The sequence below is a fragment of the Echinops telfairi genome, unplaced genomic scaffold (genome assembly GCF_000313985.2).
Source record: "Echinops telfairi isolate 266 unplaced genomic scaffold, ASM31398v2 ScPeMD7_19;HRSCAF=73, whole genome shotgun sequence".
NCBI classification, from domain to species: domain Eukaryota; kingdom Metazoa; phylum Chordata; class Mammalia; order Afrosoricida; family Tenrecidae; genus Echinops; species Echinops telfairi.
In genome coordinates this window covers 492572-513899 of record NW_022103916.1, presented here as the reverse complement: position 1 = coordinate 513899, position 21328 = coordinate 492572, and the positions used below count along the sequence as shown (strand labels likewise).

The following is a 21328-nucleotide window of genomic DNA, read 5'->3' as shown; positions in this document are numbered from 1 at the left end:
AAGCTGATGGTGCCCGGCTATCAAAAGATATAGCATCTGGGGTCTTAAAGGCTTGAAGATAAACAAGCAGCCAACTAGCTCAGAAGCAACAAAGCCCGCATGGAAAAAGCACACCAGCATGTGTGACCACGAGCTGTCGAAGGGATCAGGTATCAAGCATCAAAGAACAAAAAATCATATCATCGTAAAGGTGGGTGAGTGCAGAGTGGAGACTGAAAGCCCACCGGTAGGCAACTGGACACCACCTTACTGAAGGGATGTGGGGAGGAGACGGGCCAATCAGGGTGCAGGGTAGCAACAATGAAACAAATAACTTTCCTCTAGTTCTTAAATGCTTCCTCCCCCCCACTATCATGATCCCAATTCTATCTTACAAATCTGGCTAGACCAGAGAATGCACATTGGTACAGATAGCAACTGGAAACACAGGGAGTCCAGGACAGATGACTCCTTCAGGACCTGTGGTGAGAGTTGCGATGCCTGGAGGGTGAAGGGAATGTGGGGTAGAAAGGGGGGACCGATTACAAGAATCTAAGTATTGCCTTTTCCCTGGGGGATGGATGCAGAGAAGAGGGCGGGGAGGAGACATCAGACAGGGTAACTTATGACAAAACAATAATAATTTATGAATTATGAAGGGCTCATGAGGGAGGGGGGAGGAAAATGAGCAACTGATATTAAGGGCTAAAGTAGAAGGCAAATGTTTTGAGAATGAGGGCAACAAATTTACATATGGATGTATGTATGGATTGTGATAAGAATTGTACGAGCCCCCAATAAAACAATTTTTAAAATGTACTGAAAAACTCGGGTTATACATGAGTATATATGGTATGTATTAACTCCTAAGTAATAACAAGTTAAAAGAAAGAAAAAAAGCACAGATACAGAAATGAGTTTTGGGCTCCCACTAAATCCTAGCTCCTAGCTTAATCCTAACTTAAGAAAAAATTGTTCTTACATCATGACCTTGCTCGAAACTTGCCCTCAGGAGGGGAACACAGAAGATATCAGTGTTACAGCAAAATGTGGTGAAGAAAGTAGATGGTGCCCAGCTATCAGATAAAATAGCATCTGGGGGTCTTAAAGGTTTGTTTCCAAACAAGCAGCCATCTAAGTGAGATGTCAAATAAGTCCACATGGAAGAAGCACATCATCATCAGTCACCGAAGAATTGGAATCCATATAATCTGAAGTCGAAGGAAGGATTCGTATCAGAGCCTAAATTGTGAGAATCCGATGTGCAGAAGGTGATGGATGACAGTGGAATCCCAAGATTCATTTGAGGAACTATAAGGGAAACAAGCCTCCGGAGAACTCCCCCTATCAAAAAATGAGGGATGGGAGGAAGGTGGTCACTAAACAGAGTGCTTGGGAGAGATGAACAACAGAAAACATGGGGGAAGGGAGATAGCAGTAGATGTGAGAGATAAAAATAGTAAAAATGTACAAAAACAAGACAGAGCAAAGCCAAGCAACAACATACAACAAAATAACAACAACAACAAACCAATGACAAACAAAACAAAACAAAAGACAATAAAGAAAAGCTTGTAGTTAGTTCAAGGATCATTTGTTGGCTTTTAGGAGTGTTTTCCAGTCCAGTCTGTTGGGGCACCACGCCCTGGCCCCAAAGTCCACCTTCAGCATTCCCTGGGGACCTCGCCGCTCCATTCTCTTGCTGTTCTGTTGCACCCCCTTAGTGTTTTGCCTCAGTGTGGCAGGATCAGATCAGGTGCAATTTCCACACTGTGTCTCCGGTGTTGTCCCCTGTAGGGCTATTATGGGTCAGTGAGGGGCGTCATGTCTCATAGTGGGGCTGGCCATGTGTTCCTCTCTGTGGACTGGCTGTTCTAATTGGAATCATCGTCCTCAAGGCCTGGTGGGCCAGGATGTGCTCCACTCTCTCCTCCTCCCCCTACATCTGCTCCCCTGTGCTCCGATCAGATATGTCCCTCTTCCGGAGCTGCACATTCAATGGGTCTTTTGAAATTAATTCTTATGGGGGGAGGGGCAGGTGTCCACTTAGTATTTGGGCTTGCAAATCTGACTAGACCAGAGGGTGTACACTGGTATAGATAGGAACTGGAAGCACAGGGAATCCAGAGCGGATGATCCCTTCAGGACCAGTGGTGTGAGTGGCGATACTGGGAGGGTAGAGGGAGAGTGGGTTAGAAAGGGGGAACCGATTACAAGGATCTACATGTGATCTCTTCCCTGGGGGACGGACAACAGAAAAGTGGGTGAAGGGAGACGTCGGACAGGGCAAGATATGACAAAATAATAATTTATAAATTATCAAGGGCTCATGAGGGAGTGGGGAGCAGGGAGGGAGGGGAAAAAAGAGGATCTGATGCCAGGGGCTTAAGTGGAGAGCAAATGTTTTGAGAATGATGAGGGCAATGAGTGTACAAATATGCTTTACACAATTTATGTATGTATGGATTGCGATAAGAGTTGTATGAGCCCTTAATAAAATGATTAAAAAATAAATAAATTTCATTATAAAAAAAGTAATGATGTACAATCTATCAGGGGGTACTGGGGTGGGGAGGAAGTGTGCCAAAAATAGCTGAAACCAAGGGCTCAATAGAAAGTAAATGTCTAGAAAAGAATGAAGGCAACATATGTAAAAACATGCCTGATTCTATTGATGTGTAGATTGTGATAAGAGGTGTGCGGGCCCCCAATAAAATGATAAAAACAAAAGAAATGACTTTCTCTTTTAAAATAACAGTACATTTGAAACAAAAAAATATTGCACTCTGTCACTATTTTGGAAGAAACATGCTCATCATCTTAAGCTCTAAATGGAAACAAAACAAATGTGAAAGCCTACAGTTAAATTGTTTTTGTGCTGTCAAGTCAATTCCATCTTACAACGCTATAGAGAGTCACTGAGCTTTAACTAAAGTATACTGGTGACTCTTGGGGTACTTAAAGACACTGTGTCCGTATGATGTTTTCCCATATTCTGAGATGCCCTGTGTACACTGACAACACAGCTGCATTTGTTAAGATAAGATTAGTCCCAAGGAATTATCACGATGTTATTGTTACACTATGTGCATTATGCACCCTTGCCTAATTATATATAAAGCTGTACTTTGGAAATAAAATTTGCTTTTGGATCATCAAAAATAAAAATAAAATCAAAGGCATAAATCTGACTTGAACAGTTAAAACTTTGTCAGTATAACCCCCCTATGATGCAGGATAGACTAGATCTGGTTTCCAAATTTTCCTGTATTTTTGGTTTGTATTGTTTTGTTTGGGTTTTTATGTTCATACAGGGGTGTATCTCAGAGGTGTTATGTCATTGGTGGTCACCCTCTTGAAATTGTGTTCTATGTTTTTCCATTTTCTGGTATAAGAAATCCATAATTAATGAACCTATAGGGACAGCAAGTAGAATGCAGAAAGTCAGGGGTACTACAAAGGCCAGCGTTGGTGCTGGCAAAAAGAAAGAATAAAGATTCTCTAGTGACTTGATATGCACTAGTTATGTAGATTTTTCACCAGAGAATTAATAAACTATAAAATCTTTTTAAAAAAAGAGAGAGATAAAAACCCAAGTTGTATTCATCAAATCTGCGGCACAAAACTTCATTAGAATACTGAAAAGCAAGGATGTTACTTTGAGGATTAAGGTGTGCCTAGTTCTAAGCCATGATATTTTCAATGTCTTCATGTGCATGTGAAAGTTGGACATTGAATAAGGAAAATCGAATCAGAATTGATACAGTTGAGTTGTTTTGCTGGAGAATAACATTGAAAATGCCATGGACTGTTAAAAGGATAAACAAACCTGTCTTGGAATAAGTATGGCCAGAGTGCTCCTTAGAGGCAAGGATGGCAAGACTTCATCTCACGTGCTTTGGTCATGTTGTCAGGAGAGATCAGTCCCTGGAGAAGAACATCATGTTTGGTAAAGATGAGCAATGGTAAAAAAGAAGGCCTTCATGGAGATGGATTGACACCATGGCTGTAACAATGGGCTCAAACATAGGAAAGATTGTGAAGATGGTGCAAAGCCAGAAAGGTTGCTATGGTTTGGAACTACCTGTATGGCACTTAATAACAACAACATATAATTTTATAGTTTTACCAGCACCTAAAAAATATGTTTGGATATATATATCCATGTATATAAACATATATGTAAGTACAGGCAGTCCCTGGATTGAAAGCATGTGACTTAAGTAAAACTCATACTTAGAAAGCACTCCCTCTATTCCTAATAAAATCTATTACATTAAAAAATTGTAGTAAATACATTGTTCTGTAATAGCAAATGGGTACTACTTTTTTGCCCAAGACATTATTATTAATATATTATTCCGTTAAAGATGTGTTAGTGTATCTGAAAGTGTTTTTAAATGTTTTATTATACATAAAAACTTATACTAAGATAAACATTTACCAACTGATATTAGACACAAATCGTTTCAACTTATGTACAAATTTAACTTAAAAACTGTCTAGAAATGGCATTCATTTTTAATCCAATGACTTTCTCTATGTATGAGGGTAAATTAAAATGCATTGTTACTAGGGTTTCAGTTCGTACATACTGTAATAGTTAGGTTTATTGTGCCAACTAGGCTTCCACAGGAACATCAGGTCGCAGATTGATTGGAGAGCAAAGAGATAAATGGGTTTCCAAGGTTGGCCCCCTTCTTTTTCTCCCTGGTGATTGGACCAGCGTGCTGCTGCTTGAGCTAGTTCTTTGCCTCAATTGTGTGCTGTATTACCTCTGGGTGAGTCAACCCACAAATTGTGTTGATCTTTCAACTCCTGCTTCACCATGCTGCTGGTAGATCCTGTTGACTGGTACATGGCTGCAACTTGAGACTCCATGGGGCCCCTCAGCTACTGTCTGCTGCTGCCCCACCCTGCTATCTGCTCCCTGTGGGCGACTCTACCTGTCTTGCCTGAAGGAAGACTCTGCTGCTTCCTTGACCTTGGATCTACAGTTGAAGGACATTCAGTATGTTAACAGTTCCATGAAAGTGAGTTGAACTGAGCCCTGTGTACTGCTGTGTGGACTAAACTGCTATATTCCTTCTCGCTGTATAAACCTATCTCTATCTATATAATCTAAGTGTCTTGGTTTTGTTTCTCCAGAGAACCCTGCAAACACACATGGAAAAGTTTATGTCAAACAAAACATGCTTAAAGATGTCTCTGTGATGGTTATAAACAAGTTCTCTCAGAAATATATTTCTCTAAGTTTCATTAGAATAGCTTAAAAAAAAGTCCAATCAAAAGAGTAGCTTCCAAGGAACAGTTCAGAGGGTTATTGAGATTGTATTTATAGCATTCAAACTAGGCAATTTTTTGCTTTAGCTTTATTAAAACAAATTGGTTTATTTTTCACAGTTTAACCAATATACAATTCATATATCATATATTTCAATAGTTCAATCACATTCATAACAGCTATACAATCAATAACATTTATTCATCTGTGTACTTATTGTTACCTCCCCATTTCCTGCCAACCTCCCTACCATACCCCCTTTGAATCTATTAATCTATTTGTTGTCTCTATAGATTTACCTCATCTGGGTTTCATATACAGAAAAAAATACAAATTTTCAAGACAAAATACAAAGAAACGGACCAACAACAGAATAAAACAAATAAAACCTCAATCACAAACAAAGTAACGGGATTGGGGAGGGGGTACAGGGAAGGGGGGGGAGATCAAAGGGAGATGATGTCAAGGTATCCAAAAAGATATAAAGTGTTTGGGAACTGATTATGGAAGCAATAGTATAATTCTGCTTGACAAGACCGAACGATCCAATGACTTGACATTTGGGTTAATTCCCAAGTAAGAATAAATTGAAAGACCAAAACAAACAAACATTGATCTAAGAATGGTTTGGGCTCACACTAAATTCCAGCTCCAACCTAGAACAATTAGTTCTTACATCATGGCCCTGCTAAATACGCACCAGCAGGAAGGAAACATGGAGGAGACGGGTGCTATAGCAAAATGTGGTGAAAAACTTAGATGGTTCCCAGCTATCAGATAAAATAGCATCTAGGGTCTTAAAGGCTAGACTCTGAACAAGCAGCCATCTAAGTGAGATGTCAACTAAGGTCCCATGGAAGAAGCACATCATCATCAGCCACTAAAGGATTGTGAAGCATACAATCCGAAATTGAAGGGAGGGATTAGTATTAGAGCCTAAATTGTGAGAATCCGATGTGCAGGCTGTAGATGACAGTCAGAGGCCAAGATTCATTGGTGGAATGATACAGCAAATAAACCTCCGGTGAACTCGCTCTATCCACAATTGAGGGATAGGAGGAAAGTGGTCGCTAAATGGGAATACATTGATAACTTGAGTATAGAAGGTCAAAGGCAAGTTAAAAGTTGCCAGCAGATTCCCCCTAGGATGCATGCTGGGCCTGTTCTGATTACCAAAATGTTTTTTTGGGGGATGTATTATTTTGTTTTGTTTTGGATTGTACATGTTAGGGGGTATCTCAGGAGTGTTATATCACTGAGGGGGTCAAGAAGTATATGATTTTTTTTGTTTTGGGGGTATGAAAACCAGGACTGATGAACCTATAGAGTCAGCAAGTGGAATAAGGGCTTTTGGGGGAGGGGGACATGAAGGTGGCAGTGGGGTGAATGGGTGATGCCATCAATAAGTCCATATAGAAAAATAATGTTTGGAAATTTATTGTGGTATCTAATGTACAATTCTGCTAGACATGATTGAAATATGGAATGATTGATATATGTATTAAGGCCAGATAATTAAAAACAAAGCCAAAGCAGAACATATTAAAAGCTCAAGCAATTATACAATGGTTCGATTTTGACAGATTTTCTTGAATGACACAGGATGATCATGGGAGCTATGGAGAAGTTTTCAGAAATTTAAAAACTGCATTAGTAAGAAAAATGCAGAGAAATTGAACAAAGAAATTTTTTCCCATCATGCAATTCATTCTTTAAGCAAGGCATGCCCTATGAGAAGTTCACTGGAAAACTCTACCCTATCTACCCCACATCCTCAATCTTGCCCCTTCATACATTTTTTATTCCCCAAACTCAAACGACATTGAAAAGGAGCACATTTTGAGTCCCTTGAAGATCTCTGAACTGCCATTCTGACATGGTGTAAATAGAAGATTAAAGAATTATTTGAGGAAGGGTTAGTGAGATGAAAACAATACCTTCAGAGTGTATATTCCTAGATGGAAGATTAGGCAAGAAATAATAGCTTCACATTTTAATATTTTTATTTTGTAAAGGTTCCCATGAGTTTGTAAAGGTACTATATATACTCGTGTATAAGCCCAGTTTTTCAGCATATTTAAAAAAATCATTTTATTGGGGGCTCATACAACTCTTATCACAATGCATACATACATCCATTGTGTCAAGCACATTGTTTGCCATCAACATTCTCAAAACATTTGCTTTCTACTTGAGTCCTTGATATCAGCTCCTCATTTCCCCCCCTGCTCCCCCCTCCCTCATGAACCCTTGATAATTTATAACTTATTATTATTTTGTCATATCTTACACTGCACAACATCTCCCTTCGCCCACTTTTCTGTTGTCCATCCCCCAGGGAGGAGGTTATATGTAGATCCTGTAATCAGTTCCCCCTTTCTACACCACCTTCCCTCCATCCTCCTGGTATCGCTACTCTCACAATTGGTCCTAAAGGGATCATCTCTCCGGGATTCTCTGTGTTTCCAGTTCCTATCTGTACCAGTGTACATACTCTGGTCTAGCCAGATTTGTAAGGTAGAATTGATATCATGATAGTGGGGGGGGGTTGTGTGTGTGTGTGTGTGAAGCATTTAAGAACTAGAGGAAAGTTGTATGTTTCATCATTGCTACCTTGCACCCTGACTGGCTCATCTCCTCCCCGGGACCCTTCTGTAAGGGGATGTTCAGTTGCCTCCAGATGGGCTTTGGGTCTCCACTCCGCACTCCCCCTCATTTACAATGATATGATTTTTTGTTCTTTGATGCCTGATACCTAGTCTCTTCTATACTTCATTGTCACACAGGCTGGTGTGCTTCTTCCATGTGGGTTTTGTTGCTTCTGAACTAGATGACCTCTTGTTTACCTTCAAGCCTTTAAGACCCCAGATGCTATATCTTTTGATAGCCGGGCACCATCAGCTTTTATGCACATATTTGTCTTCAGGGATCGTGTTGGGAAGGTGTCAGCACATTTTTTTAATGCAATTTTTGTGGTAAAATTAGATGCCTCGGCTGATATTCGGGTCAGCTTATACTCGAGTATATATGGTACTTGTTGACTTACCCTTGTAAATATGTGTGTATATATATGTGTATACAAGGAAAAATTGAATAAATAGATAATGGGATTTTTCATGAACTTTCTGAAGGCTGTTGTGCATAGATACATATATGTGTATATGCATGCATTTGTGTACATATATATTCATATATATAATAAAACACTAAATGGACATAGTTTAGAATACTTCTTAGCTATAACTGAACATCTTGAAGAATTGCTTCTCTGGGTTTGAAGGCTTAGGATCATAGTCCTGTGGGATAACTTTGCAAACTGGATAATTTGTTCATGAAGTTTATACTCTACATCCTAATTTTGAGTGGTAGCTGATGTCTCAAAAACTTCCAAGTACCCATGAAAGATAATAACGATAAGTGGATGTCAATACCCTAGAACAAAAGAGAAAGAATGAAACCAAAAATCTCAAAGAAGAAACTAGCCTACAAGAGTAATAGTATAAACAAACTATGGTTTCATCGACTTTAAAACTAGAAAAACTTGATGTTGCCTGGCTATCTGATCAGGGTCACAAGAGATGAATCATGATATAATGGAAGGGCAATGTGGAACAGAACTTCAAATTCTTAAAAAATGCAAAATTACTGGACTGGTTGATATTAGAGGACACCCTCAGACTATGGCCCTGAGATACTCTTTAAACTTTTAACCAAATATAACCAGGGAAATCACATTTTGTTAAATAATAGGTTGTTTCACAAAATAAAAATGAATACTATGTCCCTTTTAAACAGTATGTGAGACCAAATGATCAGTAATTGTTTTCAAACAAAAATGAGAAATTAAGGAGACAGGGAATGTAGATAAACAGAGTGGACAACCAGAATGTAAAAAAATAAGAAGAAAGGTCATGCATCATTAAAAACGTAACCAATATCATTAAACAATTTGTGTATAAACTGTTGAACGGGAACCTAAACCATATTGTACACTGAAATAGTTAAAGTTTATTGTGCCCAACCTGGCCGATAAACACATGTGGAGTTAATTGAAGAGTGGAGAGATAAATGGCTCACTGAGCCTCGCCTTGCTAGTTCTTAGGTATCTTGCTTTCTGATGGTCAGACAAGGGTGTAGCTGCCTTAGCCAGTTCCCTGCTTCAGTTGTCAGGGCTCACTTCCTGCAAAACATCCCTGAGGAGAAGCCAGGGATGGACATACTCACTGATTCGGCTTTCCTCCTGCGTTGGCATCATTGCGTGTGTTTTGTGAGATTGAGGAGGACTTTGTAGATTGGTGTTGGACATATGGCCTAATGTTGGACTTATGGGCTTGGAAAGCACTGGGTTGGGATGCTTTCTTAATGTATACTTACCCTTTATATAAAACTCTCTCTTATACATATGAGTTTCTGTGGATTTGTCTCCCTAATGTACCTAGACTAACACACTGTCATTGAAAATATAACAAATTATCTTTTTTTTTAAGAAAGAAAAACATACAGTATACATACATTCCTGGGGTGAGGTCCAGGTTTTATGGCAGGGGTCAGACTCAATCCAGGGATACATATGGCAGCCAACTAAAAAGGAGGGGAAAAGAAAGAGGAAAACAAACAAAAAAAGACATGGGTAGGTGTGGGAACAGGGCACTAACACACCCAAGGGGAGGGTGTTGTTCATATCTTCACAGAAGAGGGAGAGTGGGCCCAGACCTCAACCTGGTGTGTCAAGATGTGAATGCAACATACTGGCATGAAGTAGGGAACCAATAGAAAGGTCAGCGGAGTAGGCCCCAATCCCAACTACATGGACAACCCTCCCCTCTCCCTAGTAGAATTCACTTCAGATAGGACAGCACTGAAGCTACAGTTCAGGAAGAGGGGTGTGTCTGATCAGAGCACACAGGAACAACTGAAGAGAGAAGGAGAAAGAGTGGAAAACATCCTGGTCCACCAAGCCCCGAGGATGATATTCCTGCTCAGAGCAGCCAATGCACAGAGAGGACCATAGGGCCGGCTCCACCACGAGATGTGATGTCCCTCACTGACCCATAGCACTACAAGGGACAACACTGGAGGCACAGTGTGGGAATTGTGCCCGATCTGACCACACTACACCAGGGAAAAATGTTAAGGGGGTGCAACAGAGCAGCAAGGGGAGCAAAGCAATGAAGTCCCCGGGGAATACCAAAAATAGACTTTGGGGGCAGGGCGTGGCACCCCATCAAACTTAACTGGAAAACACAACTAAAGGTCAACAAACAGACATGGAACTATTTATAGGCTTTTCTTTGTGTTGTTATTGTTTTGGGGTTGGATTTTTTTTGTTGCTTTGTTTTTGTGCTCATTATTGTCTCTGCATGTTTATCTAGATAAGATAGGAGGGATAAACAATCTGGAGGAGAAAACAATGGGGCTGATGGTTTTAGGGGGACACAGGAGAGAGGGAGGCAGGGGAAAGGAAGTGGGTGTTCACAAACCCAGGGACAAGGGAACAACAAGTGATTGAAAATCGATGGTGAGGAGGGCATAGGATGCCTGGCAGGGTTTGATCAAGGGCAATGTAACCGTGAGGAATTACTGAAACCCGAAAGAAGGCCAAACATGATAGTGGGACAAGAAGAAAGTAAAAGGAAATCAAGGAAAGAACTAGGAGTCAAAGGGCATTTATAGAGCTCTAAATATGGCATGTGCATAGGTAAATATATTTATATATAACGATAGGGAAATAGATCTATGTACATATATTTATATGTTAAGTATTAAGGTAGCAGATGGACATTGGACCTCTACTTAAGTACTCCCTCAATGCAAGAACACTTTGTTCTAATACCCTGGCATTCTGTGATGCTCACCTTCCCAACACGATCGCTGAAGACAAAATGGGTGCATAAGCAAATATGGTGAAGAAAACTGATGGTGCCCGGCCGGCTACCAAAAGATATAGCATCTGGGGTCTTAAAGGCTTGAAGTAAAAGAAGCTGCCATCTAGCTGAGAAGCAACAAAGTCCACATGGAAGAACACCAGCCTCTGTGATTGTGAGGTGGCAATGGGATCAGGTATCACGCAACAAAGACCCAGAACAAAAAGTCATATCAATGTGAATGAGGGAGAGTGAGGAGTGGAGAACCAAAGTCCATCAGTAGACAATTGAACATCCCCTTACAGAAGGGTCACAAGAAAGAGATGAGCCAATCAGGGTGCAGTATAGTACTGAGGAAACATACAACTTTCCTGTAGTTCTTTAATGCCTGCCCCCTACTATCATGACCTAATTCTACCTTACAAATCCGGCTAGATCAGAGCATGTACATGGGTACAGATAAGAGCTGACAACACAGGGAATCCAGCACAGATAAAACCCTGAGGACCAATAATGAGAGTAGCAAAACCAGGAGGGTAAGGGTAAGGTGGGGGGAGAAAGGGGAAAGGAGGGAGAAAATGAGGAGCTGATACCAAGGGCTCAAGTAGAAAGAAAATGTTTTGAAAATGATGATGGCAACAAATGTACAAATGTGCTTGACACAATGTAAGTATGTATGGATTTTGATAAGAGTTGTATGAACCCCCAATAAAATGATTGAAAAAAAAAGAAAAACATAAAGCATGCCTTAATTAATGAAACGGAAAATTAACAAAGGTGTGTTATAATACTCTTGAACTTTCCATTCCTGACTAATAACATCTATCTGGTAAGGCCAAGTATATTGTGTTTCCTTACTCTCATTCAACTGGAAAGTAATACCCAATTATTGTGCATTTATATTTCTTTATGAATATTTCTTACATCCTATGCTATGATAAAGTCATTTGTGAATGTCCCATAATATACTCAGCTAAGGTTTTTGGAATATAAGACATTCCAGTCTCTACCTTTGTGTATGTTCTCAGCACGTTGTCTTGAAGAAAGTATAAAAGATTATTATATTAAATTAAAAAATATAAAACTATTAACATTTGGAAATCTAAAAGTAAGTTCTCACTATCCACTAAAACAATTCATTAATCAATTTCTTTTCTGTCATTAATACAATAAGTTCAGACTTTCCTTGTTCAAAGTTAATTTACCAGAAGACTCTGACAAAGACAGTTCTGTAATCCATACTAAACAGTTCTGGGCATATGAATGTTGTTAGGATCTTCTTCAATATTTGTGACTTCAGAATTTTGTGGTAGACAACTATACTTTAAAGGACAGAGTTTTAGAGAAGGTATTTATTTAAAAGCATAAGCAAAGGGTAAGAAATTGGCTAGAAAGAATGGTACTTACATGCATACACAATTCACTTGGTAGAGGAGTTATCACATTCAGTTCCCTTTTGAACAGTGATATATTAGCAGGCTGATTCACAGCCACATTGGACAGAATCTTACAGCCTGTCTCCTGAAAAGTAGGGGACTGTGCAGGACTATCTTGAATTCCACAGTGACTTATAGGTATGATCTCTGCCACTGAACAGGAGAGTGCATCTTCAGTAGAGGAAGAAAATGGAGAGTCTGTACTTTGGGTATCCTTCTGACTTTCAGGATAGATGCTAGATAAATTATTTTCCTGATAGAGCAAGTTTCTTAATTTTTCATCAAGAGTTTTAATTCGGTTGTCTGAAAATTCCAATTTTGGAGGTCTTTCTCCATCTGATTCCATGACAGTCGTGAGTGGAAGGATAGTTCGTTCAAGGCCTGGGGTTTGAGTGGTAATGACTGTCTTAGGATAAGTTTCTTCAGTGTTAACTCTGATTTCTCCTTCTTGGGAAATAAATTCTGCATCCATAGTTGGCTGCTGCACCGGCGAAGATTGAAGCTTTTGATCAGACATAAATGCCAGAGTTGTAAGAGAGCTACCAGCAACCTGAGTTGATTCTTCAGGATGGCCCGTGAGTACATTAGCCTGATTGGCAGCTTGACAATATGGATACACAGGTAGGAATGAGCATTCTTGGTTTGTGAATCCCTCACATTCAAGTGCAACAGCACAAACTGAAGTAGTAGTATAAGTGGAACTACTAGATACTAGTGTAATTAACTGCCTGTCATCTTCCACTTGATAAAGGGTCATTGGCTGCTCAGTTTCTACACTTGCATATTCAGAAATCTCACCATCAATTAAGTACTTGGATTCTGATCTGAAGGTGAAAAGTGTATGTTGGCATGGATTATTTTCTATAGTGATTAGTGCATCCTGTGACATTTTCGTATTATTTGTATTTCTTGGACCTAAAAGAAAAACAAAGAATGGATACCTATGTATTAATAAGCTCAAAGTAGTACCATAAACTCAAAAATAATAGGAGACCTTTATAATTAGGGTCAAAATATGCAAAAACAATCTGTCAAAGAAAACAAACCTTTTAAATAAATACTAATGAAAAAATTGTTTAGGTTAACCCATAATATTAATGTCTTAAAAAATGCGTATGAAAATTCTCATAAGCATAAAGTACACAGGAAAGGAAGTTAAATCTATGGTATATACCCGCATTTTATATTTTGATTCCTCTGGATAATCCTGCCAGAGAATGAAAACTTACTAGAAAGTGGATTTGGTGCTGGAACTGTAGACAGAGAACAGTGAAGAGGAGGAGATTGAGCCTCACGATTTCTTATTGTTTGGTTAATACAGAAACGCCACCGGCCAACTGGGGATGACTGAGGAACAGACTCACCTAAGAATTAACAAAAAATTTAACACAATGTTAAATAACATTAAAAAAAATTTTTACTGACCAAGGAAACTAGTTTAAAATACCATTTTGTTTTATATATTCATTTCCAACATCTCTAGGATATGTGTAATTCATAAGATCAGATCTCACAATCTGACAGATAGTCTAGAAAACTATGTACAAGAGCTTTGAAGTAGGGGTTTGGATTATACAGAAACAAACATTGTAGAACAGCAGTTAGAAGCAAGTCCTTTTAAGAACAATTAGAAGAAGCAAACAAACCATTAGAAGCAAGGCCTTTTTTAAAACAACTAGAAGTATACAATTTGAAGAAGGACCTTTTTGAAAATAATGAAAAGCACTTTTCTATTAAAAAAATACACTTTATGTTTTGTATCCTGACTATAGTAGTGATTACAAAACTTTATACAAATATTAAAATCCCCAGAACTGTACATCAAATGAAAAAGTCAATTTTGCTATATGATAATAAAAATAAATAATTCCCACATTTTTACTTCTGTTTTATAAGCTTACTCAAGTACATAAGTACCTTTTGTATTTTGCCCTACTTTGTTGGCCAAAAGCTTGCCCAAACCAGAAAAATAATGTTCAGGGCTAACACAGCCAAAATATATTTCAGGGTAATGGTGTCTGGGTCTATTACTTTCATGCCATGTTTTGCTTCTTCATATTAATATAATTCCTTGAGAAAGTCTCATTTTTCTATGACTCTTCTAACCCTCCCAGATAATCTTAATATATCTATGATCAGACCTGAGAATGGAAAGATAAAATAATCAGGAAAGAAAACAAAACAGCCATTTTAGCCTCTGAACGTTTATTCAATAACTGATTTATGAAAATTTGTCATTAATGAGAGCAGGTTGAAGCATATCACTGGGGAAATGAAATTAAGATATGAATGACTATTCAAACATGAGGCAAAGTTAGAAAAAAATCATTTCAGATAGAAAGTCTCTGTCCCTCCCATATTACAAAAAAACCCCAAACAAATAAAAACGTACAAGTTTCAAAAAGTTAAGCAGTTAAAAGTCATCAATACTGTGACTTCTTTTCAAGTAACATACCATGGGACAACTGAGAAAGAAATTAATCAGATAAAGAACTAAAACTTGGAGGAAATTTGGGGAATGATCTCTTCTCTTTGAGTTATAAGATCCTTTCAAAATGTGTGAAAGCCTACATTGACAATTTGTCAAATTCTTTCATTGGCTAATATCTTTTCCAATGATGGTATATAAAGCTTATATTAAAGTTTCCAAATGTCTTGCTTCAAACGCCAAATGATAAATTTTATTAAATATACTTACTGCTGGTGTGATTGGATGCAGAATTTATCTGTAGTTGTTCAGATGATCCTGTCTGGATTAAAAATGAATAGATAAATGAGGAAGTTCCTAATACAGATACAAAAAGACCTATTTACTGAATATTTTCTCTTACTTGGTTACTGTTGGCTTCCACCGTAGTAGAGTCAACTCCAGTGGATCTTTCTGCATCAGAATGGACATGAAGCATCTCTTGAGCTTGACCTACTATAGCCCTCAATTCTTCTACAAATTTTTCTTTCTCGATTTCTAGTACAAAGTTATCTTCAACCTGCCAAAAAGAAGTAACTCTATTCACGAGACTGAAGGTTTTTTCTTCAATATTCTAGTATTGTACCAATGAAGAAAAATATTAAAATTGAATATTTAGCTTCAAGTGTCACAAAAGTGTTAACAAAGACCAGGAATAATGTTACATAGTATACTAAATTATTGTTTCTATTTTGACACCACAGAAACTTGATAGATTGACAGACGTATATATTTCAATATATCTGGAGAAAACAACATGGTCACGTAGCTGGAGCCAATCTTGATCTCTCTCTAAAGAAAAACTTGAAATCATGGAAATATTGAGGAAAGCAAGCAAACACTTGCCGATGGCTCCCATCCTGGCAGAACGCAAGAAGCACCAGCCACTCTACTCGGGAACATAGTGGTGAGATAATAGGCCCTCATTCTCTCCCACTACAGCTGATTAACATCACTCATCCAACATAATTGGGAAGAGTTTGCGTGGGAACTTGGCAAGGAGGATAAATGGGCTTCTGAGTGCAGGGGTTCGGAGGCTTCTGACTCGTTCATGGGATGCTATCTGAATTAGGGACATTTAGGTCTGCAGTGGACTGACTCAGTGCCTGACTGGACCTCTTGGGGATTGGATTGTGGCAGAGCTTCCCTGGAGCATCAGGATGACTGAATCAAGAGGGCATGTAGTAGGGAAGATGTTGGTTTAGTAGTGAGTGAGCCTTTTGCCGCAGGCTCAGTACTCAAAATGATAACACCTGTCTACTCACATACCCATGCACAAATAGTAATTGAACCCAACACCAACATACAGGCCAACAGCAGATTTTGGTGAACACTTATCTCTCCTATTGTATTGGTTTGAATAATAATTTCTATGTACCCCCTGACAACTTGAGAACAAGCCTCGAAATCAGGACTTTGATGGAAACTGTACTTAACTGCTGCTGAAAGTAGACTGGCATAGAATTACCTAGCCACCCTTGACTGCCTGGGTTCCACAACAGGTGTGTGGGAATAGTTTTGTATTCCGAGTCAAAAATTAAAAATAAATTAAAGAATAACACTATGTCTTGGAAGCAGCATTTGATCTCTGCATACTGATGGAAACAAAAGAAAACAACACAATTAATCACAACACACAGTTATGGACTTGGAGGAGCTCCTGAAAGAGGAGAGGACCATGGTTCCTCCTATGAGGGAGATTAGACTGATGGTTTCCAGTTAATTTAAGTGACTGGAGGAAAAATTAGATAGAAATAGAGGACAAACACAAGCCACAATTCAAGAACCCGGGAGTGCTTTGAATGATCATTCTGACCAAATGAAGGCAAAGTTAAAAAAAAATACAACAACTTCTAACAGGAATACAAAAGGCAAATACCAAATTATTAGAACTTGACAACATTGTGAAAGTATAAAAAAGCAGGATAGAAACAATAGAAACAAGATTCAGTGATGTTGAAGAAATCTCTCAAGAACAAAATACAGGAAGATCAAATTATAAAGTCAACCAAAAAACAGAAGAAATCCTATGAATATTATGGAACATCATCAAAAGGAACAAATGTGCCTGATAAATGTCCCAGAACAGAAAGAAGAAATAATAACTACTTAGAAAACAGTTGACGAAAAGGACAAATACATCATGAGTCCACTGTTGTAGGAACAAGCAGCAGAATGGGTACAAGCTCAGGCTTGCAGAGCACCCAGCTGGCTCCGTGGGTCATACAACCTGGTAGAGAGCCTGACTGGTGCCAATGAACCATACACCATCCGCTCTAGGTAAGCAATTTGAAGGTCATTTGGCTGGAGGGTGCATTCATGTCAGCTGGAATCAAATGGTCATGGGAGAGGAAGGGGATGTCATCTACAGAGTGGCTGCCATGTAAATCTATGATGAGGTCCTTCCAGACAGGTAAACAGCCCTAACATAGAGATGAGAGATACTGATGGGAAACACAACTCATGAGAAGAGAAAGGGAGTAAACATGTCTGGGGGAACACAAATGTTGGTAGGAACATAGTTGGTAGAAAAGAGGGAGGACAGACCTCCAGTGGGGGTGGGGGTGGTGAAATGACTGAAATTGCTTTGTGGAACACTGTGGGAGAAGTGTCTTTGGTAGTATGTACCAAATGGGTCACAAGGGTGGGAGGGGGAAGGGGAAGGAAAAAAGAGGAGCTCATACCAAGGGTTCATATAGAAAGTAAATGTTTAGAAAATAATGATGGTGACATATGTACAAACATGCTTGATACAATTGTATGTATGGGTTGTGTGGTAGTTATATAATCTGGTGTCACCTTGAGACTATTAAGAGTGAAGGTGTGTTTAGCCTGTCAATCAGTTTCCGTTTGATGACCTCATTTGGAGGCACTACAGAGATAAATAGCTCACGGGAGGCCAGACCCACTCTCTGCTTCATCTTCCTGTTGACAAGACACATGGAGCTACACTGATGGAGCCAGAGCCATGGAGCTGGAGGATCCAGGTGGAGACCCACGCTAGTGCTGAGATGCTTACACTGCCACTGAATCCACCAAAATTTTTACCCACTGGCCTGTGATCTTCCTGCATTCGACATCATTGCATGTGTTGTGTGAGATTGAAGAGGAATTTACAGATTGGTATCAGGCATATGGGCTAATATTGAACTTATGGACTTGATCTGGACTGGGCTGGGATTTTTCTTAATATATAATTACCCTTTATATAAAGCTCTTTATAAATATGTGGGTGTCTCTGTATTTGTTTTGCTTGTCAACATGGACTAACACAGATTGCTATAAGAGATGTAAGAGCCCCCAATAAAATTATCTAAAAAAAAAAAAAGAAAGAAAGAAAGGGGGGAAAAGACAGAAAAAAAGAAAATACTTGATGAACTATTAAGGAGGAATTTCCCTAATATCATGACAGAACATAAAATAACTATGCAAGAAGTCCAGAGAATTCCAAACAGAATTGATTCCCAAAGGAAATCACATTTAATAACTAAACTTTCTAATATTAAAGAAAAGGAAAGTAAGCCTGAGAATAGCACAGCAAAAAAGAACAAGTACTTTATAAGGGCCAACCAATTAGAATAAGTTCAGATTTTTCTACCAAAACCATCCAAGCAAGAATGCAATGGAATAATATATTCAAAATTCTGAAAGAAAAAAAAAACTGCCAAAGAAGAATCTTATATCCAGCAAAATTACCCCTGAAATGTGATAGTGAAATAACAACATTCACAGATAAGAAAAAAACTAATGTAATTTATAAAAACATGACTACTTCTACCAAAAATTTTTTTAAAGAATTATTTGAACAGGAAATCTCTAACAAACAGCAACCTAAAAATATCAGAAAAGAAATGACTAAGAAGAAAATACTCTATTTAAGTAAGAGAGTGAAACAGAAGTACATGCATTAAAACAAGGAAATATGGAAAACATTCACTATGAAGGTAAAAATAAATAAATAAATAAGCAAACAAACACAAACAAAAGCAGAGGGAACAGAGTAGACAATAAATAGCCTAGTGGTATCATGCAAGATTCCCAATAAATAGCTGAATAGAGGCACTATCAAACAGTTCACAAAATACAACAATCTATATTGAATTTAGAACAAAACCACAAAAAATTATAAATTTCTAATTAAGAAAATTAGAACCAAGAAGATGAAAACCATTTAAAACAAATAAGAAAAAAAAGGAAAAAAGAAAAAAGTATTGACAAGAACACAACACAAACAAAAAGAACAAAACACACAAAAAATCATGAAAACTGAAACCAGGAACACCGTAAAAATTATATATAAATATTAACCAAACCACATTTATCAATTGAACAATACTGAATGTAACTAGAGTGAATCCAGCAGTTAAAAGATAAACACTAACAGAATAGATTTTAAAAAATGAATCTTTAACATGCTGCTTACAAGAAGACATCATATATTTGGTGCCTTAATGGCCCCCTTGACTTAATATGACAGGTATTAATCTGTAAGACAAGGATCTGCCCTTGTTAAGAAATGTTACAGGGACTTTTCCCCTAGCACCAACCCCATGCTCAATGTAAACAGAACTCAATCAATTAAGAAATCAACCTGTACAAAGCAACAACTCATGGATTGCAGCTCACAGTTGAACTATACTCATATAAGCTCTTCATATCAACAGTACCTTAAATTCTGTGCCATTGGATAAATTATTGATGTTATCAATGCCATCAGTCTTAGACCATAGGGGGATGATTGATAATGCCTTTCTTATTTTTTTGTTTTGGTTGATTTTTCTTTTGTTTTTGTTAGTTTTGTTTTTGTTTCTGTCATAATATAACCACCAAAGCAAACCAGAGTTGTTCATAACCTGTGGACAAGCAGATGGATTCTGGGCTCCTACTTAATTCTAGCCCCAATCCAAGAACAGTTAGTTCTTATAACATGTCCCTGCTTGATACTCACCTTCATGAAGAGATCATCTGATGATAAGGGTGCTACAGTAGAGTGTGGTGAAGAAATCAGATGATGCCCAGCTATGAATTGGGATAGTGTCTCGGGTGTTAAAGGCTTGTATTCAAACAAGCAGCCATATAAGTGAGGCCTCAACTAAGTCCACATTGAAGAAGCACACCAGACTGAGTGATACAAAGATGATAACAAAATCCAAATATAATGAAGGGAAAGCAGAGCTTAAATTGTGAAACCCAATTTGTAGAAGGCTATGGAGGACAGTGGGAGTCCAAAATCCATCTGCTGAGTATCTATTCAGATTGAGCTTCTGGTAGATCCCCTCTAGCCACAGGCGCGGGACTTGAACAGCTTTACTATCAGACAGAAATTATTGCAAATTTGATTATGAGGAACAAACCATGGTATAATATGATCATTTGTCAATTGACTTCCGTCTTGACCCAACTTGAATTTGCTCTAGGTTCAAGTATTTCTTGCTTCTTCCACAGCAGAAATTTCTTCCCTGGCTTTTTAAATATTGATGGTGGTCTTTTTCTCATTACTCTTTACTTGTATATTTATCTTTATATTATTATTATTTTCTTCTTGCTGTTTTGTTTCTGTTGGGTTTCCCAGTTTGTGTAGCACAGAAGGAGTGAATGCATAGAGACAATAACTGATGCAAGGGTTTATCAGGGATGCGGAGGGGTGGGGGTAGGGGTGGGGAAGGTGAGAGGATTTGGGGAGCAAACAATGAATGCAGGAGGAGTAGGAAACATTAGAATGCATTGTGATGATGTATATGCAACTCTTTTAAAAAGTGATTTAACCAGCCTGGCCCCAATCCCAACTACATGGACAGTCGCCCCTCCCCACCAAAGAATTTACTTTAGAGGACAGCATTGAAGTTATAGTTCAGGGAGAGAGACATGTCTGATCAGAGCACACGGGAACAAATGAAGGGGGAGGAAGAGAGAGTGTAGCACATCCTGGCTCACCAAGCCTGGTGGATGATATCCCTGCTCAGAAAAGCCAATGCACAGAATGGACCATATGGTTGGCCCTACTATGAGGCACGACATCCTTTGCTGACTGATGGCCCTATGGGAGACAACACTGGAGACACAGTGTCAGGAATGGCCCAGTCTAACTCCACCACACCGAGGCAAAACACTAAAGGTATGTGGCAGAGTAGCGCAGGGAGCAGAGCAGGGATGTCCCAAGAGAGTGCCAAGGATAGACTTTGGGGCCAGGGCGTGGCACCCCATCAGACTCGACAGGAGGACACTTCTAGAGGTCAACAAATAGATCTTGAACTATTTACAGGTTTTTCTTTTTAAAAAAATTTATTTGTTTATTTTT

At 38.6% G+C, this 21328-nt stretch overlaps 1 protein-coding gene across 1 annotated transcript in view; it reads right to left on the bottom strand.

Annotated features, from left to right (window-relative positions):
• WNK3 (WNK lysine deficient protein kinase 3) overlaps nt 1–21328 on the bottom strand; it is a 170030-nt gene that overhangs the window by 46615 nt on the left and 102087 nt on the right. The window contains exons 13-16 of the mRNA XM_004713120.2: nt 15395–15550; nt 15262–15313; nt 13793–13927; nt 12535–13478 (exon numbers count right to left, since the gene is read on the bottom strand). Of these exons, the coding sequence (XP_004713177.1) occupies nt 12535–13478; nt 13793–13927; nt 15262–15313; nt 15395–15550 (1287 nt within the window). The remainder of the gene's footprint in view (nt 1–12534; nt 13479–13792; nt 13928–15261; nt 15314–15394; nt 15551–21328) is intronic.